The following is a 20,987-nucleotide window of genomic DNA, read 5'->3' as shown; positions in this document are numbered from 1 at the left end:
TAAATATGGAGTATACTCTTTGAAATGGAAAACGGCTCAATAGATCATATAGGAGTTTGAATATTCAAAGCACACTAACCGGTATAGGGTCCTAACTTTAATTTACCTCATTATAGTTCCACCACCAAAAAAGTTCTGCTAGGCTTACATGTATAATTTCTTTCTTAGGTAGACTTAACGATAGTAGGTAACATTTTGATGGAAGATGGAATTTATTTTACCAAAATGTATTTTTCAAGTCTTGAATAAAGTAATTTTTTTCAAAGAGACTAGGCATCGATGAATTATGATGGATGGATATGGATATGGATGGACAGGACCAATCAATCAAAAGTTTTCTTACTTCCTCAAATTAAGCACCTCTGGCCAATCAGAAAATTCGTAACCTTTTAATTTCGGGCGCTTTCATAAATGCATGGTTGCGCAAGTCTGACGAATGCAAAGCTTTCATTATTGCAAATGTCAGGTGTTCATAAATGTAAAACGCAAATATTTGCAGCGCAAATGTGCAAATGAAAAAATTCTCATGCGCAATGAATTTAAACTTAAAGAAAGAAGGAACATGACGTAAAAGATGATACAGCTTTTCTTTGTTTCTCAATTGTGTCAAAATATTAATTGGAAATTCAAAGTTCAAGTCAAAATAACAAAAATAGCAGCGAATTTCTTGAATATAATAAATTTGTAAATATTGACAGAAATGTTTAACAAAAAGTTTTTTTTTTCTTAAAGGATGGAATAAAGATAATATATTGTTATTTTGGAGAAGAGGCTGAATTGCAACTTAAAAAATTTGATCAATAACGCAAATCAGAAAAAGTGTTCATAAATTCAAAGTAAAATACATGCGCAAATAGTTTTTCTGATATTAGTCTGATCGCAAATGACCGCATGTAAACAAAGCAACCATGCAATTATGAAAGCACCCTTCATACTTATAAGCTAATACAATAGAATCAGTAAAAAGATGGAAATTAATATCAACAAATGCCTGTTAGCCCGGGCCGCCACTGCAGAAACCCTTTAATAACAGAGCTAAAGAAAATTTCAAATCGGAAGTGAAAGATGACTATTAGTAGTCATCTTTCATCGTGCATCTTGCACGATTGGCAAGGTAAACTGCATTGTGCATCTCATCGATCTACAAGACGATATTGCTGTCAAATTAAAGGTAATAACATCTTCTTTTCAAATTCAGAGGTTTTCCATCAGGAGGCTGTTTCTCGACAAGCTACATCAACTGCATCAGCTACATTTACTACATCGACGATCCTAAAAACCAAAAGTAAAGCTCCATTTAATATTGGGAAATATTGTTTGTGGTCGGAATAATTCAAAAATACTAAAATTTTATCCGTGAGGCCCCATGGGAGATATTGAAGTCGTTGATGTAGCTGGTGTAGTTGATGTAGCTCATTGAGAAAAAGGCTCCAGGCCTTTGATTAGAGAACCGATCATAAATCCTATTGAGTCTATTCTCTATTATAATTTGCAATAATTTTCGAAAGAACCGACTCACTCAAGAAGGTAGAAGAGTCAGAAAACTGAGAAGCTCATGCGGAGAACAGTCAAGGAAGATTCAGGGCAACTTGGGATGACCTAGAATATCTTCAGAAACCACATACTAGCAGGTGAAGTTGGGTCTCTATGTTCCTCAAGGATCACGGTCTTAAAAGGTTTTAGGTCCTAAGTATGTACGTAAGTAGCTTAACATAAAATTTGAATAAAAGATGTGTAAGATGGAAACAAACGCAGATTTTGAAAATTTCAGTTAGCACCTTCATCCTCTAAGTGCTTTATATTTTGTCACAGCATTCATTTATATGACTTGTGGGCTTGTGGCCTATCATTGGCGACTCACAGAGAGAAGGCTATTATTCCAGAAAAATCATTTCAATTCCCCATCTGTGGTTATGAACAAATTTCGATAGTAGGTACTAAAGAAAAATTATGATCCCAAGTGGGCTCTAGGTCTGTCTATTGATTTAATATTTCATCGACGTTTCAGGCGTGTAACCACGCCATGTCTTTCACAAGACAGACCTAGAGCCCACTAAGGTTCATAATTTTGATTAAAAACGGTCACAAAAATAGGATAAATTGATAGTACGTATTCGCTAATTGAAAAATCAGTTCCTTTATGTATGTATGTATATAAAAGGTTTATTTCAAAAATCTATGATTGCTACCACATGCATATTATATAATGAACGGTTCTTACTTAAATTTCATATATTTTTTATAAATATTTTGTGCTTAATATATATAAATAACTAAACTTTGAATTCAAAAAACAGCAGAGAGGAATAATATAAGTGCACATATTTCTTGGAAATAAAATATAACAAAATGATTCAATTTCATACGATTGATTTTGTTTTTAAGCTCTATAGGTAAATAAAAATGCATTAGACCAGATAATATGGAAGCCAATACATTATAACTTTTTTTTTTCTTAAACTTCAAATGAGCATTTCCGATACAAATTAAATCGTATACTTTTAATTTTAAAAAATAATTGAAGCAACGATTTTGATATTTGATTAAGAGCCCCCGCACACTACAGACTTTCTATCGGTCGATAGTTTAGTCGGGTTGGGCTCCTAGTGTGCGCACAGGCAGCCAACTAAACAGTCGGGTCGCTAGGAAACATTTTAGTTTGAAGGCAATTGTGTAGCAAAACAAACTTTTTTTTCGATCAAACAAACTTTTTCATCGGCCGATACTTAATCGTTGTAGTGTGCGCACTCTCATATATTTTCATTCTGATTAAGAGACCGACTAAACTGTTGGCCGATAGAAAATTTGTAGTGTGCGGGGGCTCTAATAAATTTATAATTTTGAAACGATCTCTAACATGATCCATAGTCTTGCATCCATTTTTCAAAACGAGATACATCATCTGCAGATACAGACTTTTTAGTTCGCCTCATAGCATCCTCGAAATCTTGAAGTGTAATGGGAAGATCAACATCCTCTCTTCGTATTTGCTTGATTTCTGATGGAGTTCTTCCGATTATTCGACGACGCATCGACATCATTGCTGCATCCCGACAAACATTGCTGATGTCAGATCCTGAGTAACCTTCGAGCTGATCTCCAATGTATTTTGTATCGAGCTCTGGATATAAGTTAACGTCCTTTAAGCAGAGATCAAGCAAAGCCGACCGAGTTTCTTCTGCAAATTAATATTAAGAAAAAAGTATTTTAATACAAAATGTAGAGTTTTTTTATTTTTAAATTACCGTTGGGCAAAGAAATATAGATTCTCTTTTCGAATCTTCGTCGGAACGCTTCGTCAATATCCCAAGGATGATTTGTTGCTGCCAAAACCATTATAACCTTGTCATCTTGCATTGCCGCATTCAAACCATCCATTTGAATAAGCAATTCCGCTTTAAATCTTCGACTTGCCTCATGTTCAGTTTCACTACCACGTGAGGCGCACAATGCATCGATTTCATCAATAAAAATTGTGCTTGGTGCATAAAACCTTGCCATTTCAAATAGCAATCGTACTAGTTTTTCACTTTCTCCTCTATATTTTGAAGTCAAGGTAGAAGAAGACACATTAAAAAAAGTCGTTCCACACTCTGTGGCAACAGCCTTAGCCATCATTGTTTTTCCAGTACCTGGGGGACCAACCATTAAGACACCACGCCATGGCCGTCGAATGCCTTTAAAAAAATCAGGCATTATTATCGGAAGAACAACAGCTTCCTGTAAAATAGCTTTGGCCTCATTTAGACCAGCCACATCCACCCACTTCACGCTTGGATGCCTCTGAAGAATATCTTTTTCTAAAGCATCTACTAAATGTGGCTCAAACCCAATTGGTGAGAAGACTTTTGATATGGTTTTGGGTGATCCTTTGGGTGTGTTCTGTGATGTTGAGTTTTCGTCAAGTGATGTGGCTTCCTGATCATCAGAATTAGAATTATCTAAATCTACAGAGTTCTTCTTGACTTTATCTTTTAATTTAATCTGCGAAGTTAGTTTTCTAGCTCGAACTCTTTCGACAGACCGGCTTTTTCTTGAAGTTGTTGAAGCTTTATTGCTTCGTGAACGAAGTTTTTCAGCTGTACTTCCGAGTCCAACATTATTCGAACTACCATGATGGCTGAAATTAATTGATGGTAGAGTTGGTTGTAATTCGGGATCCCTACGACGAAGTGATGAAATCCATCTATTGTCTGTGGGATTTGGAAGAGAGCTCGCATTTTGGTTGCTAAGAGAGTTGTTGTTGTTCAGTGGTGGGGAATTATTTATTGTAAAACTTGTAGATCTTGGTTGAGGTGGAACTTCTAGAAGCAATCATTAGGACAATTAAGCATAAATTATTCAAATAAATATTACTTCAAAATTCATATACCTTGCGTAGGCAAACGGTTTTTTTGTGAACTCAATCGTATACCAGACACTGGACCGAGATTAGAAGATGAAGCCAAGCCACCCATAGTGGTTGTTGTAGCAGTTTTCTTAACAGTGCCAGTTCTTGTTGGTCGATGAGTTGTTGTTATTTTTGTGAATGTAAATGGTGGATACTGGTCAAGTATCAAAGAATCCATCATCCTGGCCATTTGTGACAGCCCAGTAGGTGTTGAGGAAGAGCTAGAAAAGTAAAAAGTTTATGTAAAATAAATATTGGGAAATTTTTATTTCTGTTTATTTTATGTGCGGGGAGAGGATCTAGCAAACAAAATAATGTAATTCTAGGCTCACAATGGAAAGTTGCAAAAGTTATAAAGTTCTTGAAATAGGATCACCGACTTTATTGAGAAAGCTCTTGATGAAAAGAAAATTTATTCGGCAGGCTTTCTAGACCTGTTTTCAAGTTTTAGGCCTTTTACAAAGTATGGCACGAAGACCTTAACACAAGTCTTGTCTAAAGGACTCTATAGTCTATACAATTCTTAGAGAATATCTAGACAACAGAATTGTCCGAGTTAGAACCGGAAACGGTTATTCAGACTTTAGGAAAACAGTAGACACAAGGTAGTGTTCTAGGTCCAAATTTGTAAGTTTTTTTATTACGTGATATACCTCAAACAGAAAACACGATTGTAGAACACGATATCGCCATAATTGCAGCAGGCAAAATTATACTACAATACTTTAACTTCACTACGATAAAGATAAATTGCTAGATAGTGCATCTGAACTTAGTTTTTCGAAGTTGAACTTGAGCATTTTTATCTTCAACTTCCGAATTTGTTTGTAATCACCCAAATCACCCACATTCGGTTTTCAACTCGGAAGTTGATCAACTTTCGGTTTTCTCAACTCCTTGAAAAGTAAAAGCTCGGCAAGTAAACTTTAGAAAAGAGAAAGAAGAAAACTTTAGGAAGAATTATTTGTGGAAAATTACGCTGAAGCAAAGTTAAACAAATTGATCCTAGAAGATTTGACAAAGATCCAAAGTGCATTTTAAAACTGCATTTCTACTTTCGTTCATAATTAATGTTGCATTTTAATTCCATACAATTTTAATTCAACAAATCAATCTTACACATTTACCGCCGATTGCTTTTATATTACTTCTAAAAAAATGTTATAAAAAGCAGACACACAATTTCAAATAAATTGACTTCCTAAGAAAATATTTTTATCAAAAATCATAATTATTCATGACAAAGAGAGAGTTGAGAATCAAATAGTGAAGAACACAATACACAAATTTTCAAATTTTGTTTCAACTCTCTAGTTGAAGTGAACCTCAAGTTCACCAACTCTAGGGTTTGCTTCAAGTCGAGCAAAAGTGATCGAAATGGCCCTAACTGTTTTATTTTTCGAAAGCTTTATGGAAGCAAAATTATTGGTTTAGAGAGTCCTTCACTTCTTTGAACATGTGTTTTCTAGTCCTGATAGCGTCTTTTGAAGATTTCAAGACCAACCCACGGATATACAAAATATACAAACATAAATATTTTGCATATTATAAAAAAAGTACGTATACGCCCCAGTAACATGAACTGCTAATTGTATTCAGAGGATAAAATGATGAGAAATATTTGAAACATATAAACCATATTTTGTTCATAATAAACCGTACACTGACTTATGACTTATTTTTAAATGAAACCTGTTTCATATTTTGTTTAAAAAGTTCAAAAATATTTTGTTTTAATCCTACATCTTATCTATTGAGATACAATAAAAATAATAAATTTAAAGTAAATTCCATATAAACCAAAACTATCAATTCCTTTTTAAAAACTCAAACGTATACATAAGTTAAATTTTCGAAAAGCCTGTTTGAAAGCCTGAACCCTGCTGCAATATGCGTACATACTAAGGTTAAACTATTAATTTATATGTACCAGGTTCTTATATTACCAATCACATAAATACATTGATGTCTACAGCAGATGGCGACAAGTTTCCAACTTCACAAATTCCATTCAAATTTTGTTTGAAAAAAAAAAATAATTTTAATATGCTAATAAAGACGAGTAGGAAAGGAATAAATTTAAATGAGTAATTATAACCATTTTCTTACATGAAATTGAATTGCTATTGTTGTAGAATTTGACTATGAACTTCATGTTGATCACTATCTATGGCTATTAAGCACGAATAAAGTTCAATAACCTATGGAAATGTGACTATGCGTCAATTATGTATAACTATCGTCACGACATCATTTATATTCAAATATACACAAAAAAAAAAACTAATGTGTAGTGTGTGTGTTGAAAATTCCTCAATCATTTTCATCGTTCCAATTAATATAAAAACTTCGTCTTAATTTCAATGCGTTTTTCTATTAAAAAATATACATACGAGTATGATAACTGCTTTTAAAAGCCTAGCAAAAAAATATAACCAGTCCCTAAAACAAACGAAAAAAAACCCTTTAAAAAAATGTGTAGGTATAATGTTACTAAAAAAAACTTGACGGGTATTGTCTTGCGGTAACGATTTCTATAGGTATACGATTTGTATAATATCTAATGGGATATTGGTAGGGGTTTATAATGGTTATAATAATAAAGTTTGAGTTTCAACATTTTGTTCGTATCTTTTACTTTGTGATTGCACTTATGTATGTTGAGATACACTTAAATTTAGTAGGAGTTAAGTCATTCACTTGTTAAATTGTTTATAGTATAACTAACGGTGTTTTCTCCAGCCACTTTTCATGGTTTCTTAGCTTCTCGTGCTAGACTGCCATTAATATTTCTGTTTATCCTAAATAAGATTCTTAAATAACCCTAATGCAAACAATGACCTTATTTCCAAAACATATTTTCATACTTAATTCAATAATAATCAACATCTTTATAAGGACAAAGAGATTATATTACACAGGTCGGAAAAAATAAAATAAAAGTCGGGGGCAAGAACTTTGTTATGTGTGAAGTTTTTGAGTTTAACTCACCAATTTTGTTCGTTATGAAGTCTCATTATTATCAATGAAATTTGTTTTTATATTATATTCGAAATTATATGTTTTTCCGCAATGTGTTGCTTTTTTTTAATCCAAATCAAAAGTCACAAATTGGAATTTGCTTAAAAAAAAAAAAAAAAAAAAAACAAACGTTGGTTATGTTAACCACTAAGAAATTTCTGCTTCGAGTACCTTTGAGGAAAAAACGAATGCAAAAAAAACATATTAAATGTTGAGGCTTTTATAGAGAAAAAAATGTTACTCATACACCACGGTGATCCTCAAATCTTTGTCAAGCTATTTCGAACTAAACACGTAAAATGGATCTTTACGGTCCTGTTTGGTCTTCTTGCATTCAAAATACAAATCCTGTTCGTTTCCTTGTATATGATTCAATATATGTAGTTGCCAAACCCGAAATGGGATTTTGTTCTGATCTAATACCAACTTTTTCTAACGATTTTCAAAAAGGAAGAATTCTTAATAATTAATCATCACTTAAAAACAATGGCCCTTAGTATAATAGACCCGAATTAAGCTAAACTCGATTTTAACAAATTGTTAATCTTCAGCCCCATCGGTTCAAAACTGTAGGAATTAGTTGGTCGCCTGATTTTGCGATCATCCTGAACTACGCTGCCATTTAAAAAATTTCACATCATTCAAAAATTTCACATTAGCCTATTCCCAACTAACATTTCAGCTTCGGTTAAGGTATTACAAAAGCTAAATTTCAGCTTCTTTTAAACTTTAGTAAGGTTGTTGGGCATGGAAATAGGAGAACGTTATACAAGTTTGACTCTCTATAAGGATCTTAAACGAAGCTCTACCGAAGCTTTGAGATTTGACAGATAGCTTCGGAACAGCTTGTATAGCTCTTTAATACATGTCTTATCGAAATTAAAAAAAAAAACAACTACAAAAACAAAAAAGAATTCTTTTTTAGCAGGTTCTAAATCATGAATTTTATCTTTTGACCTGATATTATATAACATTGCATTAGTATTTAGTATATCTATTAATAATAATTTGAAAAGAATATAATTTTTTTACCACACCCAGGAATTGAACTTCGTATCCTAGTATATTCCATTCTAGTATATTCATTAATGAAATCAAAAACTTAATCAGTTCAAATAGCAGAAATGTCAAAGAAAAAAATGTCCGAGCTAAATTATTCAATGTCAAAACCAAAAAGTGTCCGAGCTAGATTATTCAATATCAAAACCAAAAATCAAATAAAAGCTTGGTAATTTCTGTAAAGCCTCTATAAATTCACTAAGCAAGCTTATCCGAAAAACAAGCTTTCTTCGTTTAAGTTTCTTTAACAGTATTTAAGCAACTTATTAGAAGTTATAAAACAAGTCCGAGCTTCTATAAGCGATTAAATTCTGAAGCAAAGCTCAATAAAAGCTGTATACAAAGCAGAGCCTGCGAGATCTCAATTTATAGAAGCTGTTGTGCTTTGGGTTCTGTTACCTATTGATACCTATACCTATAAACAAACTAAACAAACTCCAAAAGAAAACAATGTTTCTCTTTTGTAGTATACGTTGATGAAAATGGTGAAACGATTTCGTGTATACAAAGTTTTATTACCCCTTTAGGTTATAAATTCGCTTTTGAATAAAAATGTTCGTTGAAATCGCTTGAATCGCTAACGATGAAGACACAAATCACGAAAATTAGTCTTTACAAATACCATTAATAACGGTACAAAAAATATTTTCTTTTACTTTGAAAGTACGCCCTTATTTGTCACAGTTTTCACACACAAAAAAATTAATCTAAATTATTAGAGCCGTTTTTGAGAAAGTTAGTTAGTTTTTTTCATTTTGGTTATAAAATTTCAATTTCGCCCCTAGGGAATGTTACAAAAAGCATAACTACCAAGTTGGAAAAAAAGTCGTTTACGTAGATTGAGCTGTAGTTCAAGGGACAAGCATACTGAATGACAGACATTCATAAATGTGGGGCCAACTTTTCTCGCATTCTATTTCATCTTAAATCATTTCCGATTGCTTGTTTTTTTAAACACACTGGACATTCGTTCCTGAAGGGATCCTTAGGGTACGGCCACGCAGTGTGAGCCTTAGCGAATTGGATGGCGGCATATTCCTGAGCGTCAATTTCGAGAGGGGCTTTTAAAAACTAAACTAAGTTTGTTTCTCTAGTTAAATGAAGCAAACCGTTGGCCATACAGAATTTCACCTCAGGTTTGGTCGATTTTTTTCGGCCAATAACCGTTTTTTTGGTTTTGAACTAAACATATCAAATGTTTTAAGCTTTTCTTATCAGTTTGTATTTGTAACAGTTAAGTTTCTTGGATTTCTGCATACATACAGAGTAAAGTGGCTGAGCTTATAAAAGAATATCTACAACGAAACGATGCCAAGTGCAGCAGTTTCATTAAATACCGCGATTGTAAGATTTTGTTCAAAAATGTTTTTTAAACTTATCCAAGCCTATCCAAACCTATCCTTTCCCCTATAGAAAAATTTTGACATTCAAAATGCTAAGTAAAATTTTATCTAAATAAAGCCAATTATGTATTTTGTTTTGAAAATTTCATTTAACAGAGTTTTTAAACTGGTAATGAGATGTAGTTTTATAGTAGATATGCCAATTGCTAAAAACTCGAAATAAAATCTATTAGTATCTTCTTATACGAATAACAATTCCTTTTTTAGTTCCAATTACCGGCACTCAAACATTCCTTCCAGAATCATTGATTTCAATTTCATAATGTCTAATCAATTCAATTACTTAAAAAAGCACTGATTTTTTCACTTTTACTTTGATTAAATGGTTCATAAAATTTTTCCGGCACTATTTGCATTTGAAGGAGTGCCCTTAAAATAAACATAACTTTAATATTTAATATCTATTGAACAGATACATGTTGCTAGCAACAAAGTTCATTGAACTGGTTAATGATTATAGATTTATTTTTGTTCGAAATTATAATGAATTATTAACAGAAAAACAACACGATTAGGGTTTTTCCGGCTTTAAGAAAATCAAAGCAAGGTTTTCATTTTGGACTATTTTACGCTGTTGCTAATATTGTTTATCTTTGCTAAACTTAAATAAATTAAAATTTAATATCAATTACCACTGATGCAAGTCCCATAACGAATGATATGGTGTATGTCGATATGATGGCACAATTGGAACAGCCACTTCATACTCCACATGTACATCTGATTGTCGATCTAGTCCTGGGTTAGAATTAGAAACGCTGCGTTTTCTTAAAAATGGATGATGTGGGACTACATTACCATTTGTAATCTGACTCTCATATGGGTTACAGTTTTCACTACTCATCCCTATCCAATTTTGTGCACTTGCACCAAACATTGCGTTTGTTACGTTTTGAGGGTTAGTAATCCTCATTGATTGATTTTGTTTTATTATTTTTTCACAATTTTCATTCAATGCAGAAAAACAGAAATGGACACGTCCACGTAACCCGGGGGTTGATTACAAACTGACCAAAGGTGTTATGACCACAGAGTAAATTTGTCGAAAAGTTTTTCTTCAACGAAGGGTAATGAAAACGCCATCGACTTTTCTATAATGATGGTTGTACATCAGGAAAGGAAACAATGCCATTGCTATTGAGAGCAAAAAAAAAAAATGAGGTTGCCCCCTAAGGGGTTCTTGTAAAATTGAGGGTAAGGTGGATTTGGAATTTTTCTTTTAAGCGGTGTATAGTGGTCAACGCACGCAAACGAATCGATATGTTTCCATTTTGGCTGGACGACGCCGACGACCACAACGGTTCACTATGCCAAGGGAAGGAGTTATTGTGGCTGGGTAACTCCTGTCGGTGTATTTTGCATGGTCAAAGGACAATTTGCTATCGAACAAAAATTTGTAAAAGCTTTATGGCGAAAACAGAATTAAGACGATTTTACGGAAAAAAGAAGTACCATTCCCAGGACTTATAAGACAAGACCTGATCCTGAATGCTCAGCAAAAGGCACTCCGGTCTATTTGCATAAAAATATAAGTTATACGGAGTGTTTTTGGAATGATTGGAAAAGTTCAGCAGTAAAATGCAAATCATTGAATTCAAGTTTTTAAATTAGGTACATTTAAACCCCTCTAAAAATTCAAAACTATTTCAGGATCAGGATAAAGCTTACTCTTTTTTACAGTAAATTCCTAAATTTACTTTGACTTCAAATAGACCTAGGACGATTGTAAACCAACGGTTCAACATTCTTTCCAAACATTACTTTTCAGTTTGTATAGCTTAAGAAGTAGAAATGAGTTATATGCTATTATATGCTGTTTCAAAGTAGCCGACTATAAAAATTGGTAAAAACAGGCAACAAATTGTGATTAAGGCCAAAGTGTATATATAACACTGTGGCGCGGAAACAACGGGTACCTTCTTTGAATTAACATTTTGTTGCGTGTTTTATATGGGAATTTGTCGAGGTTTGTTAAATGTAATCGGAAAGATTGTATTTACTGAAATATTATGTGCAGAAACTTAAGGAAGAAAGAAAAATTGCAAAATTGAATAGTTGTTTTTTTACTTTCAATTGCTTACTCAATTTTAATGTATATGATAGTTCATACCTAAAAAGCTTATTGCTTTGTATTATATAGTAGTATTTGTAGTACAGAAGAAATATAAAAAACAAAAAACGTTTAGTTTTATTGAAAAAAGTTTAAATTTTGGTAAATAAGCTAACATTGTTGACCGAAACTTCTTTCTGTAGTTAAAAAAGTATCGACTTGCTTTAGTGGTTAAGGTGCACAAAATTAATCAAATTGTTAAATGTTTGCAAACAAAATAACTTAAAATTTTAATGGTAAGAAAAAATAAAACCTTTTCAGGAGGTTTTAAGCATGCTGATGCTGAACTCGAACCCAAAGTCAGAAATATTTGATTGACCTCGGTTTTGTAAATGTTTCTGTCATAAATGCAAAAAAAAAACGTTATTTGACTGCTATTTGAGGTTATGCTTTAAAAGGTGTATTCAACTTTATTTCTAACGGTGTCTATAACACTGCGTTTCTTCTTCCAAAAACTATTGAAATCTTTTCTATGTCTATGTTATGTATCTTTTATAGTGTGAAATAAAATCTACCAGAGTACAATCATCAATCATCAATAAACCATTAATGTTGAGTTATAACTGTAATACCTCTATTATAAAAGTCGAGCCATTTTCCTTTGGAGTATAGTAAAAAAAAGGGTTAGATTGAAAGAAAAAGGTTTTTCCTATTTTTTTACAACAACACTAAAAAATATAAATTAAAAGCATAATACCGGGAATATTTCTGCAATTTTAACACAAATAGTGCAATGCCCTACAAGCTATAAATCAATTTTGTGGCTTTTAAATCAATTTTTGTAGAAAATTGATTCCCATCCCACCTAAATGATTATCATATTTTCATGTTTTGGCATCAAAACGCATCCGTTATCCTTTTTAATCTATTTCTTATGCAAAATTCATACTTATGTTTGTTAACCATATAGAGGTGGACTGCTCTTTTAAGTTCCTTAGCTTTGGCTTTGAAAAATCGCATAATCTTCAAATTATAAATTGTGTAACTATCATGGGGACTGAGGAAAATTCCGAAAATCAAAAAAAAAAAATTAAAAATAAAATGACATAACCTCAGAAATATTAGCCTACCAGAAAAAACAGTGTCCCGAAAACTAGGACTTTTCGATTACCTATATTTGGTTCCACAAAAAAGTTTATCGTTCCTATACTACAAGGCTGAAGAAATATTTTTCGATGTTTTATTCTTATTTGAAAGGATTTGGTTTTTCTGTTTACTTATGTCGTTTTCGATTGGCTCTCCGGAAGCGTCCGGAATCATTCAGAAGACTTCTGAATCCGTTTTATTGGCATGAAAATGACAGCCAGAACGCTTCTCAGAAGAGAAATTCTCTTCTTGATTTCAAATCAGAATCAAATCAAGAAGCACTAATACATGAATACTCACATGTCAAATATACACTCAATCATTGTTTATTATTATTTTTCATTCAAATTTTTTACGTTTTCTGAAATTAATTTGTTTATTTATTTTCAAACAAATAAATTAAGCTTTTAAAATATTTTGCAAAACGAATTCCCGATTAATTTGTTGAATATTAGGTACTATTTTCTTCACATATTAATTATTCTTCAAGTCTTATGCCATATTTGACATTTTAAATTTCACAGAAAAACAAACACAAACACAAAAAAAATAGAATTGAGTGGAAGCAATTCAAACTGTTTTATTGGATTTCAGAATGAGTGAATCCTTGAGTGATTCCAATCGAAAACGACATTATTATAAACTGACGAGAAGAAGATGAACATTTTGTTCTTTTATTGATTGCAAGTGTTTATTTAATTTTGATTAGGATGTGTAAGCATCTAGACCAAAATTAAAAGTTGTCCACGTGCACTGTGGCGTATAACGTGCTATTTTTTTATTTTGGCTTTTTTTTAAACCGCAAATGAATGAGTTGGGGAGGAGAGGACGGTTGTTCAAGCTAGAACATTTTAAAGTAAAGTAATTCATAATGTTGAATGGATTGAGACTCGAAACGACCACTCAAAAAAGTTAAAAATTATTTTTATGAAAAAATGTAACTACGCACCAGGGTTATACATATTTATATTCGTCTTGATATCGAATACAAAACTCTGGATTCCGAAAGCTTTTATTATCAGCTTGGTTTTCGGTGCCTGAAAAAACGCGAGTTTTCCAATTATTATGATTAGACTTAACTCACACTATTTCATATTCAATACTCGAACTGACGCCCTGTTTTTTTTTCGTAACCCTGAAGACCTCAATCTTGAATTAATTGATGAAATCAATAGAACTCTAGATATAAGCTGTTTAAGCAGCAGCTTTGTTTTAGAGACTCTCTCTGTTTAATTTTTTGTTAATTTGATAGAATTCAAAAATAGACCGATACAAAATATTATTTGTTGCATCGCTGAGATTGAGATCTTCAGGCTTAAAGAAAATAACATAGAATCAGTAATTATATTGAGAATGTCATATAATGTGAATTTACTCACACCCAAAACTTGCTGTGGGCTTTGATCTTTAAATAAGAGCTCAACAAGGAAATATTGTCGTTTTTTGGCGGTAGAATATTTTAGTGGCAAACAAAATAATTTTGCATACTTTTTCGTTTGACTATGCAAAGTATGTATAATATGGTAATGTTACTCACTCCCAATGCTTTATAAGCCAATTTGTATGCCTTATTCTCAATAACTATTCTATGATGGGTAATCCCAATGCACTAATTTATTTGTTTGCGTACATTCTAACATAACTTTTCTTTCCTAAGAACTTATCAGAACTTCATCATTAGTTGATGAAGAACACTTCAATTAAATGTGTAAATTGGTTTCATAGTTTTATGGAAAAAAAAATGTAGGTAAGTGGTAAAAAAAAACGAATAAAACAATAAAACCTTAACTTCATTTTTAGATTATCAATTTTTTCAATACCCGCTAAAAAGACATCACTGAAAACGGCGAAACCATTGAAATATTAATTTGAGTGCGAGCGAATCAAGTATTTGTTTACATAATGAAAAGGAAAGGTTTTTCTCACAACTGAAAGGATTAAAACCACATCCAAAATCGATTAAGTCATACTCCTTAAATAACATCAGCACATTTTTCGTTCCCTTCACTCCCATAATACCCATACCCACCCTTGAATAGTTGGTAGAAAAGATGTTGTTGAGTCCAATGTTCTTATTGTCGTATTTCCGCGAACAACTAATTTTTCCCGAGTAATTCGGCGATAAGTTTCTTCCCCGCGCATTTTAATTCCTTTTTCCTTCTTTATTTTAATTCGAATTAAATTTAATTTTATTAATTTTTCTTTTCATTACGGTTTTTGCAGAGAAAGTTCTGAAAAATTGTCACAAATATAAGATACTCCGCAACAAAAGGAAAATATTTTTTGCATCCTTAATGATGCTGTGTCTGAATGTACCAATTGCGCAGGATCTGAACTTTAGGTTCATAACACAATGTTTCTTTAAAAAATATATGAAATATGTTAAACCGATGAATAAAAGTAAGAACAAATATTGCAATGACGTCAATTTTGAGCCCGTTTATTTAACATTTAGCCAATGGTCACTGTGGTCACTGCAACTGATTTCAAGGTACTAGTTCTTGTGGTTGATTTTAATTTTATAAAACCCCTATTTAAGGTTAGCATAGATTATTGCATTGTAGTGGTTGAATTCTATTTTATTGCAAAACATGTTAGCGAGTCTATTTATAGAAGGATTCATAGTATTCATTGGACTAATCGTTATCTAATTTGCTTCAAAAATAAAATACACATCATGAATTTGGTTCTTAGGATTCAAGGCCATTTTTGCTTAAACGAGACTTAAATATTTAAGTGGAACTAAACTCCATATTTCTCTCTATTTTTTCCTCTGAGTATACTGTCATATAAGGTTTTAAATTCTTAAGTTTCGTTTGAGCAAAGGACACTCAGTGTTAATAACGCTTTTATTAATTTTATTTGATGTTCATGGTTAATTAGCGTCATTCCTTTGGGGACATTTATTTACTGTTTAGTACTTAAATAGTTGCTTTCAACTGGTCTATTAAAAATGTAGTTTAAAGTAGCTTCAAGAACTAAGCAGAAGATATGTCCCCAAAGAAAAAAGCAATTATAAAAGTTGACAAAGTTAAAGCATAAATAAAATTAAACATAAAACAGGCACAGTTAAGGCCTCGCCACCGAGCGAGCGTTTATGACACCGCATTTAGATTCTCTTACTTTTCGGTACTATAATTTTCAAGTGAAGGACGTTTGAAATGTCACCTTTGAAAGCTTAGGCTAGCCGCACACATGCGATTTTAGTCGCGCGATTATTCAGTCGCAAAAATGGATCACAAGGATTTCAATGTCTGTGAACACACATGCTTCCCGCGATTAAAAATTTGAAAATTGTGTCTACAGTCATTGAAATTCTTGTCATCTAATTTGAGACTAAGTATAATCGCGCGATCAAAATCGCATGTGTGCGCCTAGCCTTAAACCGCCCATTTTCGCTGAATTTTCATCAAATATTACAGAGTTTCAATCATCGTAAAATTTTGGAAGTTGGGACAATGATAGAACTCGTAGCTTGTACAAATGAAAAAAAATGAAAAATTTTTCACCCAGTAGCTTAATATCGTAGAATCTTGAAGCTTGGTAGAGCTGAAAAGGAAAAAATAAAAAAAATAGAGATTTTCTACTAGCCTTGTGAGTTGTAAACAAAACATCCACGTTGACACATCAACAATTTCATGAGGGTTCAACTCATATTATGGAGGTGAGTTGAAATATTTACGAATCGTAACTTTTTTACACTTTAAGGCTTTGCCACACCGAAGGGTACATGCGGTAGCGGTACGGGTACTTGTATGAAAAAAATTCCAAACTGACACATCAACGTTCAGATGTGGAATTTTTTTCATACAATTACCCGTACCGCTATCGCATGTACCCTTCGGTGTGGCCAAGCCTTTATAATTCAAAACGATTTTAGGAACGATGTTCAGCTGTCAAAAAGATACGAATCGCAACTATTTTGTATTTAAGGAACAACAAAAGTTAACAATAGTTAACTAGGTACTGTTAGAAAAAGAACGCACCTCTGTCCGGTAACTGTGGTGTATACGTAATATTTATATACATTTTTTTTAATTGTTTTTTAATGTTCAATACTACTCTATTTCTCTAATTACTCAAATTTTGTAAAACTCAAAATAAATATTTTTTTTTTATTTTTTCACTTTGAATCAAAATTAATTTATGATTTGAAATTAATTTTTTGTTTTTGAAAAAAAAAAAATATTTTTTTTCCATTTTTTCTCCTCAAAATGAACAAAATTAAATATTTTCAGCCTGGGGTGGAATCGGCTAAAGTGACTGTTGACAGTCATATTTGTGAAAATCAAATTTGATCAAATAAAATTTTCCGTCTGCGTAAGATGATCAAAAAAAGTTTTTAAAACGCTGGCATCACTTTGAATGATAAGTAGCATTGCCATCTTTATATAGCATCCAAACACTTGTTATGTCAAAAAGAATACGTTTTGAAAGTTAAATATAGAGCCTATAATGTCAAATTGCATATAAAAAAAATGCAGTTGAGGTTTTTATTTTTCGTTTTGCCGGCAAAAGTTTTTTTTTTTATAAGTTTACTGCAACTGAGTGAAAAGATGTAAGTAAACATTTTTGTGAATTTGGTATAGTTACAAAATTATAATAATTGTCATTAATAAAAACAAAACGAAAACGAAATTGATGACGGAGTTCATGGAGTAGAATCCGGACTTGGTCAAATCCTTTTCTGCTACTAGCATACATTCACGGGAATCCCAGCGAATGTTATGGGAAAGGCTTACGTTAAAATTAAACATAAATGGGCTACCCACAAAAACCAAAGCAGAGTGGAGAGTCGGTGTGTTAATAAAGGATTTGCCCTCATCCTTTATCATTTCAGATTTGGACAACTAGAAAATATAGTGCAAAAAAAAATTAATTGAAAATAAAAAGTCTATTGCGCAGACAGGTGGAGGTCCCTATACAGAACTGCCTTTAGATAGGAATAAGAAAGCTATTATTCAAGTTTGTGGGATCGAAGCAGCAATGTTATGTGTCTACTTACTTTGAGTTTGGTAATTCAAATTTAAATATTTCTTCGATTTTTCCTCAAGAGTCGGACGTTATATTTACAAAACATTAATTTTTCTAGACAATTAAAGAAAATATGAAACGCTTTTACGTGAAAATGACAACAAAATAGCTGTCACACGAAAAAATCAAAAAAGTTTGACTATCAAATTTGACAATCACCTTACGCAGACCAATCTTTTGTAAAATGACTGTCAACAATCAAAAATCATCTTAGCCGATTCCACCCCTGAATTCCATTTGCGACTAGTATAAGGTCAGAAAATATCATTGAAAGAACCTTTAAAGACCTACTATTTCCAATGAAAGAGAAAACTTTAAAAGACTGCCAGATCATTAGATTTTATATATGCTCAAAATTCAAGATAATGTAGAAATCGGTTACAGAAAATATTAAAGTTGAAATGAAACAATTTGCATACAAAAAATTACGTGATTTTTTTTTTTTCTTTTTGGGTAATTGAAAAGGTCAAAAACTTATATATTATGTAACTTTAAGCCCTTTTTTTCAAACAAGTTTTTTTAAATTGCTCTAAAACCAATAAATAAACTGCTTCACAATAAAACTATCTACAGAAGTAGGTACGTAACCATTTATGGATTTAGTGCCAACAATTTACTGTAGAATTGTACGTCAAAATGTGAATACTTTTATAAACTGGTGTCATTTCTTTAAAAATCAATGGATAAAAAACCATCTTTCATAAGCACTGAAAAACAAAAATAACTTCGATAAACTTGAATTCGTGGTATTTATCATATAGAAATTGGGTTTCCAGGTATTGTTATTGTCATTGCATTTGATTTATTGATAACAACATTCAACAAAGTTCGTTTTACATATGTTTAACCAATTTAATTGAAGCAAAGTTGATATTGTACACATTTGTGTTAAGTGGCATAGTAAACAAATCCTATCAATAAAAGCCATATCCTCTGTGATATGGATATTTTCTTATCATCACTCAAATAAAGCGTTTTATGAACATCTGACAACTGATATAACTAACTGTCTTGGTTAAGTACCTACCTTATTTACAGTTTGTATATTTAAGTCCTTTCATTGCATTGTAAGGTTGAATATGTAAATCCTTTTTAAATGTTTAGTTTGACGTCATTTAAATGATTGAATCCACGAGCGCATGTTTCTATTGCACTTTGATAAGCCAGGAGCAATCTAGAGAAGGTAATAAAAGGTTTGAAATTTATTTCAACAGTTAGTTACCGTCTTTTCGGTGGTGTACCTCTACTTAAAAAGTCAAATTTATTATTATTTAAAGAGGTCTTAAATACAAATAATGAAAAAACAAGTTGTTTTATTAGGTTTAATTTGTTTGCGTCTCGGATGTGTCGGAACACATCCGATGGAAAAAGAAATGTCTGCTAAATTCTTAAATGCATTAAAAAATGAAATTAGTGAATTGGATATGATTGGCAAATTGTTAACTCTTGAAAAAGAACTCGAAAGTGGTGAGTATAAAAACTGAAAAACAAAAACTATTTTCATCATGAATTTTCACTTTAGTTTATGATTTCGATGATGAAAATGATATGTCGGGAGAAAGAGTACCGTGTATAAATTTGGGTAATGATGGATGTCTAAACGGGTACATCGTTGGATCAGGTGGAAATAAAGGATTTCTATTAGGTGGTGCTAGTCCAGGAAAATGATTTTCATCAGTGTTAATTTTTTTTTTCAAATGCCTACCTAAATAAAAGCATGTAACTACTTCAAGTGGATAAACAAAATTATTTTCTATTTGAATATTATGTCTACAGAAACTAAATCCATGTTTTCATATACACAATACCTACAAAATCGTTAAAATATCATACTAGTCGGGTTTCCGTAAAACTTCGAAGCTCGGTCAGTAAAAAATTAATACAAAGCTGATACAAGTCAAGTTTCTAATGATCCTAATTTGGCGGAGCCTTGAGGCAAAATTCAATTTAAACAACTTATTGAAATCAGTATTCCTATTCAATGCAAAAGTCCACTTTTAATTAGACTTTTATGATTTGTCTCCTAAGGAAAACAAATTTCAGAATTAATTTTTTTTGTAAAAGGATTTGAAAATATGTATGTTAGATCTATAAAACCACTGATAGAACAACAAAATTCATTAAATTGTTGTTTTTCATTTAATAAATTGATATTGATAAGCTTTTTTTGAAAATCCGAATTCATTTTTGTTGAATCGAATTCCATATTTGGACCCCAGTGCCAGTACCTACTCTTTTGTGTCGTGAAAAAAACATTAAATGTTCAAAACGAATATTTTAAAAACTCAAGCTGATAACGATAAAAGCTAATACAAATTCAAATTAGATAGATATCATCTGAAACATTTTGCATATAGAAAAAAAATTTAAAATTATGATCCTAAGTGGGCTGTAGGTCTGTCTTGGTAATTTTAATATTTCGTCAAATTTTGATTTTTTTATCAAATGTGAAATTTAGATTTCATTATTTTGAAATTTAATTAATTGAAACGTCTTTTTCAAGGCTTCAATTTTTGAATTTTGAAATATTTGCAAAAATATAAGAAATAAAAACGAGATACCAGAAAATTTACCAAAACAAATTTTAAGAAATATCTTAAAATTTATTATTTTATATAGTATTGTAAGTATAGATTTTAATTTAGATTTTTTTAGTATTTTTAGAATAAAATTTTTAATTTAGAGTCCTGAAGAAGGGTGTAATCACGCCCGAAACGTCGACGAAATATTAAAATTACCAAGACAGACCTACAGCCCACTTAGGATCATAATTTTGATTGAAAAAAGGTCACGAAAATAGGATAAATTGAAAAAAAATTTATTATTCAATATTCTCTGCAAACTCAATTACGTTTTAAAAAAACAAACAAGATCATAACGTGTC

General features: G+C 31.6%; 2 protein-coding genes across 6 annotated transcripts; one reads left to right on the top strand and one right to left on the bottom strand.

The window, feature by feature from the left end:
- Positions 1 to 2,842: 2,842 nt before the first annotated feature.
- LOC129916207 (katanin p60 ATPase-containing subunit A-like 1) lies at positions 2,843 to 15,396 on the bottom strand. 2 transcript variants are annotated; one of them, XM_055996039.1, is made up of 4 exons: positions 15,099 to 15,396; positions 4,373 to 4,611; positions 3,246 to 4,301; positions 2,843 to 3,178 (listed from the first exon to the last, which is right to left on the bottom strand). In XM_055996039.1, exons 1-4 carry the CDS (start codon positions 15,209 to 15,211, stop codon positions 2,853 to 2,855), a joined length of 1,734 nt encoding a protein of 577 aa, XP_055852014.1. In that variant the 5' UTR covers positions 15,212 to 15,396; the 3' UTR covers positions 2,843 to 2,852. The 2 variants fall into 2 exon arrangements, with proteins under 2 accessions (XP_055852014.1, XP_055852012.1); XM_055996037.1 differs by having other exon boundaries at positions 3,246 to 4,304; positions 15,099 to 15,395.
- Positions 15,397 to 18,733: 3,337 nt separating this feature from the next.
- On the top strand, positions 18,734 to 19,867 carry LOC129916101 (uncharacterized). Of its 4 annotated transcripts, none has more exons than XM_055995884.1 (4): positions 18,734 to 18,879; positions 18,971 to 19,286; positions 19,424 to 19,570; positions 19,626 to 19,867. In XM_055995884.1, the coding sequence occupies exons 2-4, from the start codon at positions 19,223 to 19,225 to the stop codon at positions 19,769 to 19,771; spliced, it is 357 nt and encodes a 118-aa protein (XP_055851859.1). In that variant the 5' UTR covers positions 18,734 to 18,879; positions 18,971 to 19,222; the 3' UTR covers positions 19,772 to 19,867. The 4 variants fall into 4 exon arrangements, 3 of the variants coding, with proteins under 3 accessions (XP_055851859.1, XP_055851860.1, XP_055851858.1); XM_055995885.1 differs by lacking the exon at positions 18,734 to 18,879 and having other exon boundaries at positions 18,924 to 19,117; positions 19,208 to 19,286; XR_008772407.1 differs by lacking the exon at positions 18,971 to 19,286.
- The last annotated feature ends 1,120 nt before the right edge of the window (positions 19,868 to 20,987 follow it).

This window comes from Episyrphus balteatus, chromosome 3 (assembly GCF_945859705.1).
Source record: "Episyrphus balteatus chromosome 3, idEpiBalt1.1, whole genome shotgun sequence".
NCBI lineage: Eukaryota > Metazoa > Arthropoda > Insecta > Diptera > Syrphidae > Episyrphus > Episyrphus balteatus.
This window is presented reverse-complemented; position numbering and strand designations above follow the sequence as displayed.

Bases quoted from the DNA above. Each gene is read 5' to 3' on its own strand.
- LOC129916101 (XM_055995884.1), top strand. From the start codon at position 19,223: ATGATTGAATCCACGAGCGCATGTTTCTATTGCACTTTGATAAGCCAG. The intron at 19,287-19,423 runs GTAATAAAAGGT...TTGTTTTATTAG, and splicing joins CCAGGAGCAATCTAGAGAAG to GTTTAATTTGTTTGCGTCTC. The intron at 19,571-19,625 runs GTGAGTATAAAA...TTTTCACTTTAG, and splicing joins TGAAAAAGAACTCGAAAGTG to TTTATGATTTCGATGATGAA.
- LOC129916207 (XM_055996037.1), bottom strand. From the start codon at position 15,211: ATGCGCGGGGAAGAAACTTATCGCCGAATTACTCGGGAAAAATTAGTT. The intron at 4,305-4,372 runs GTATATGAATTT...GATTGCTTCTAG, and splicing joins AAACCGTTTGCCTACGCAAG to AAGTTCCACCTCAACCAAGA. The intron at 3,179-3,245 runs GTAATTTAAAAA...ATTAATTTGCAG, and splicing joins CTATATTTCTTTGCCCAACG to AAGAAACTCGGTCGGCTTTG.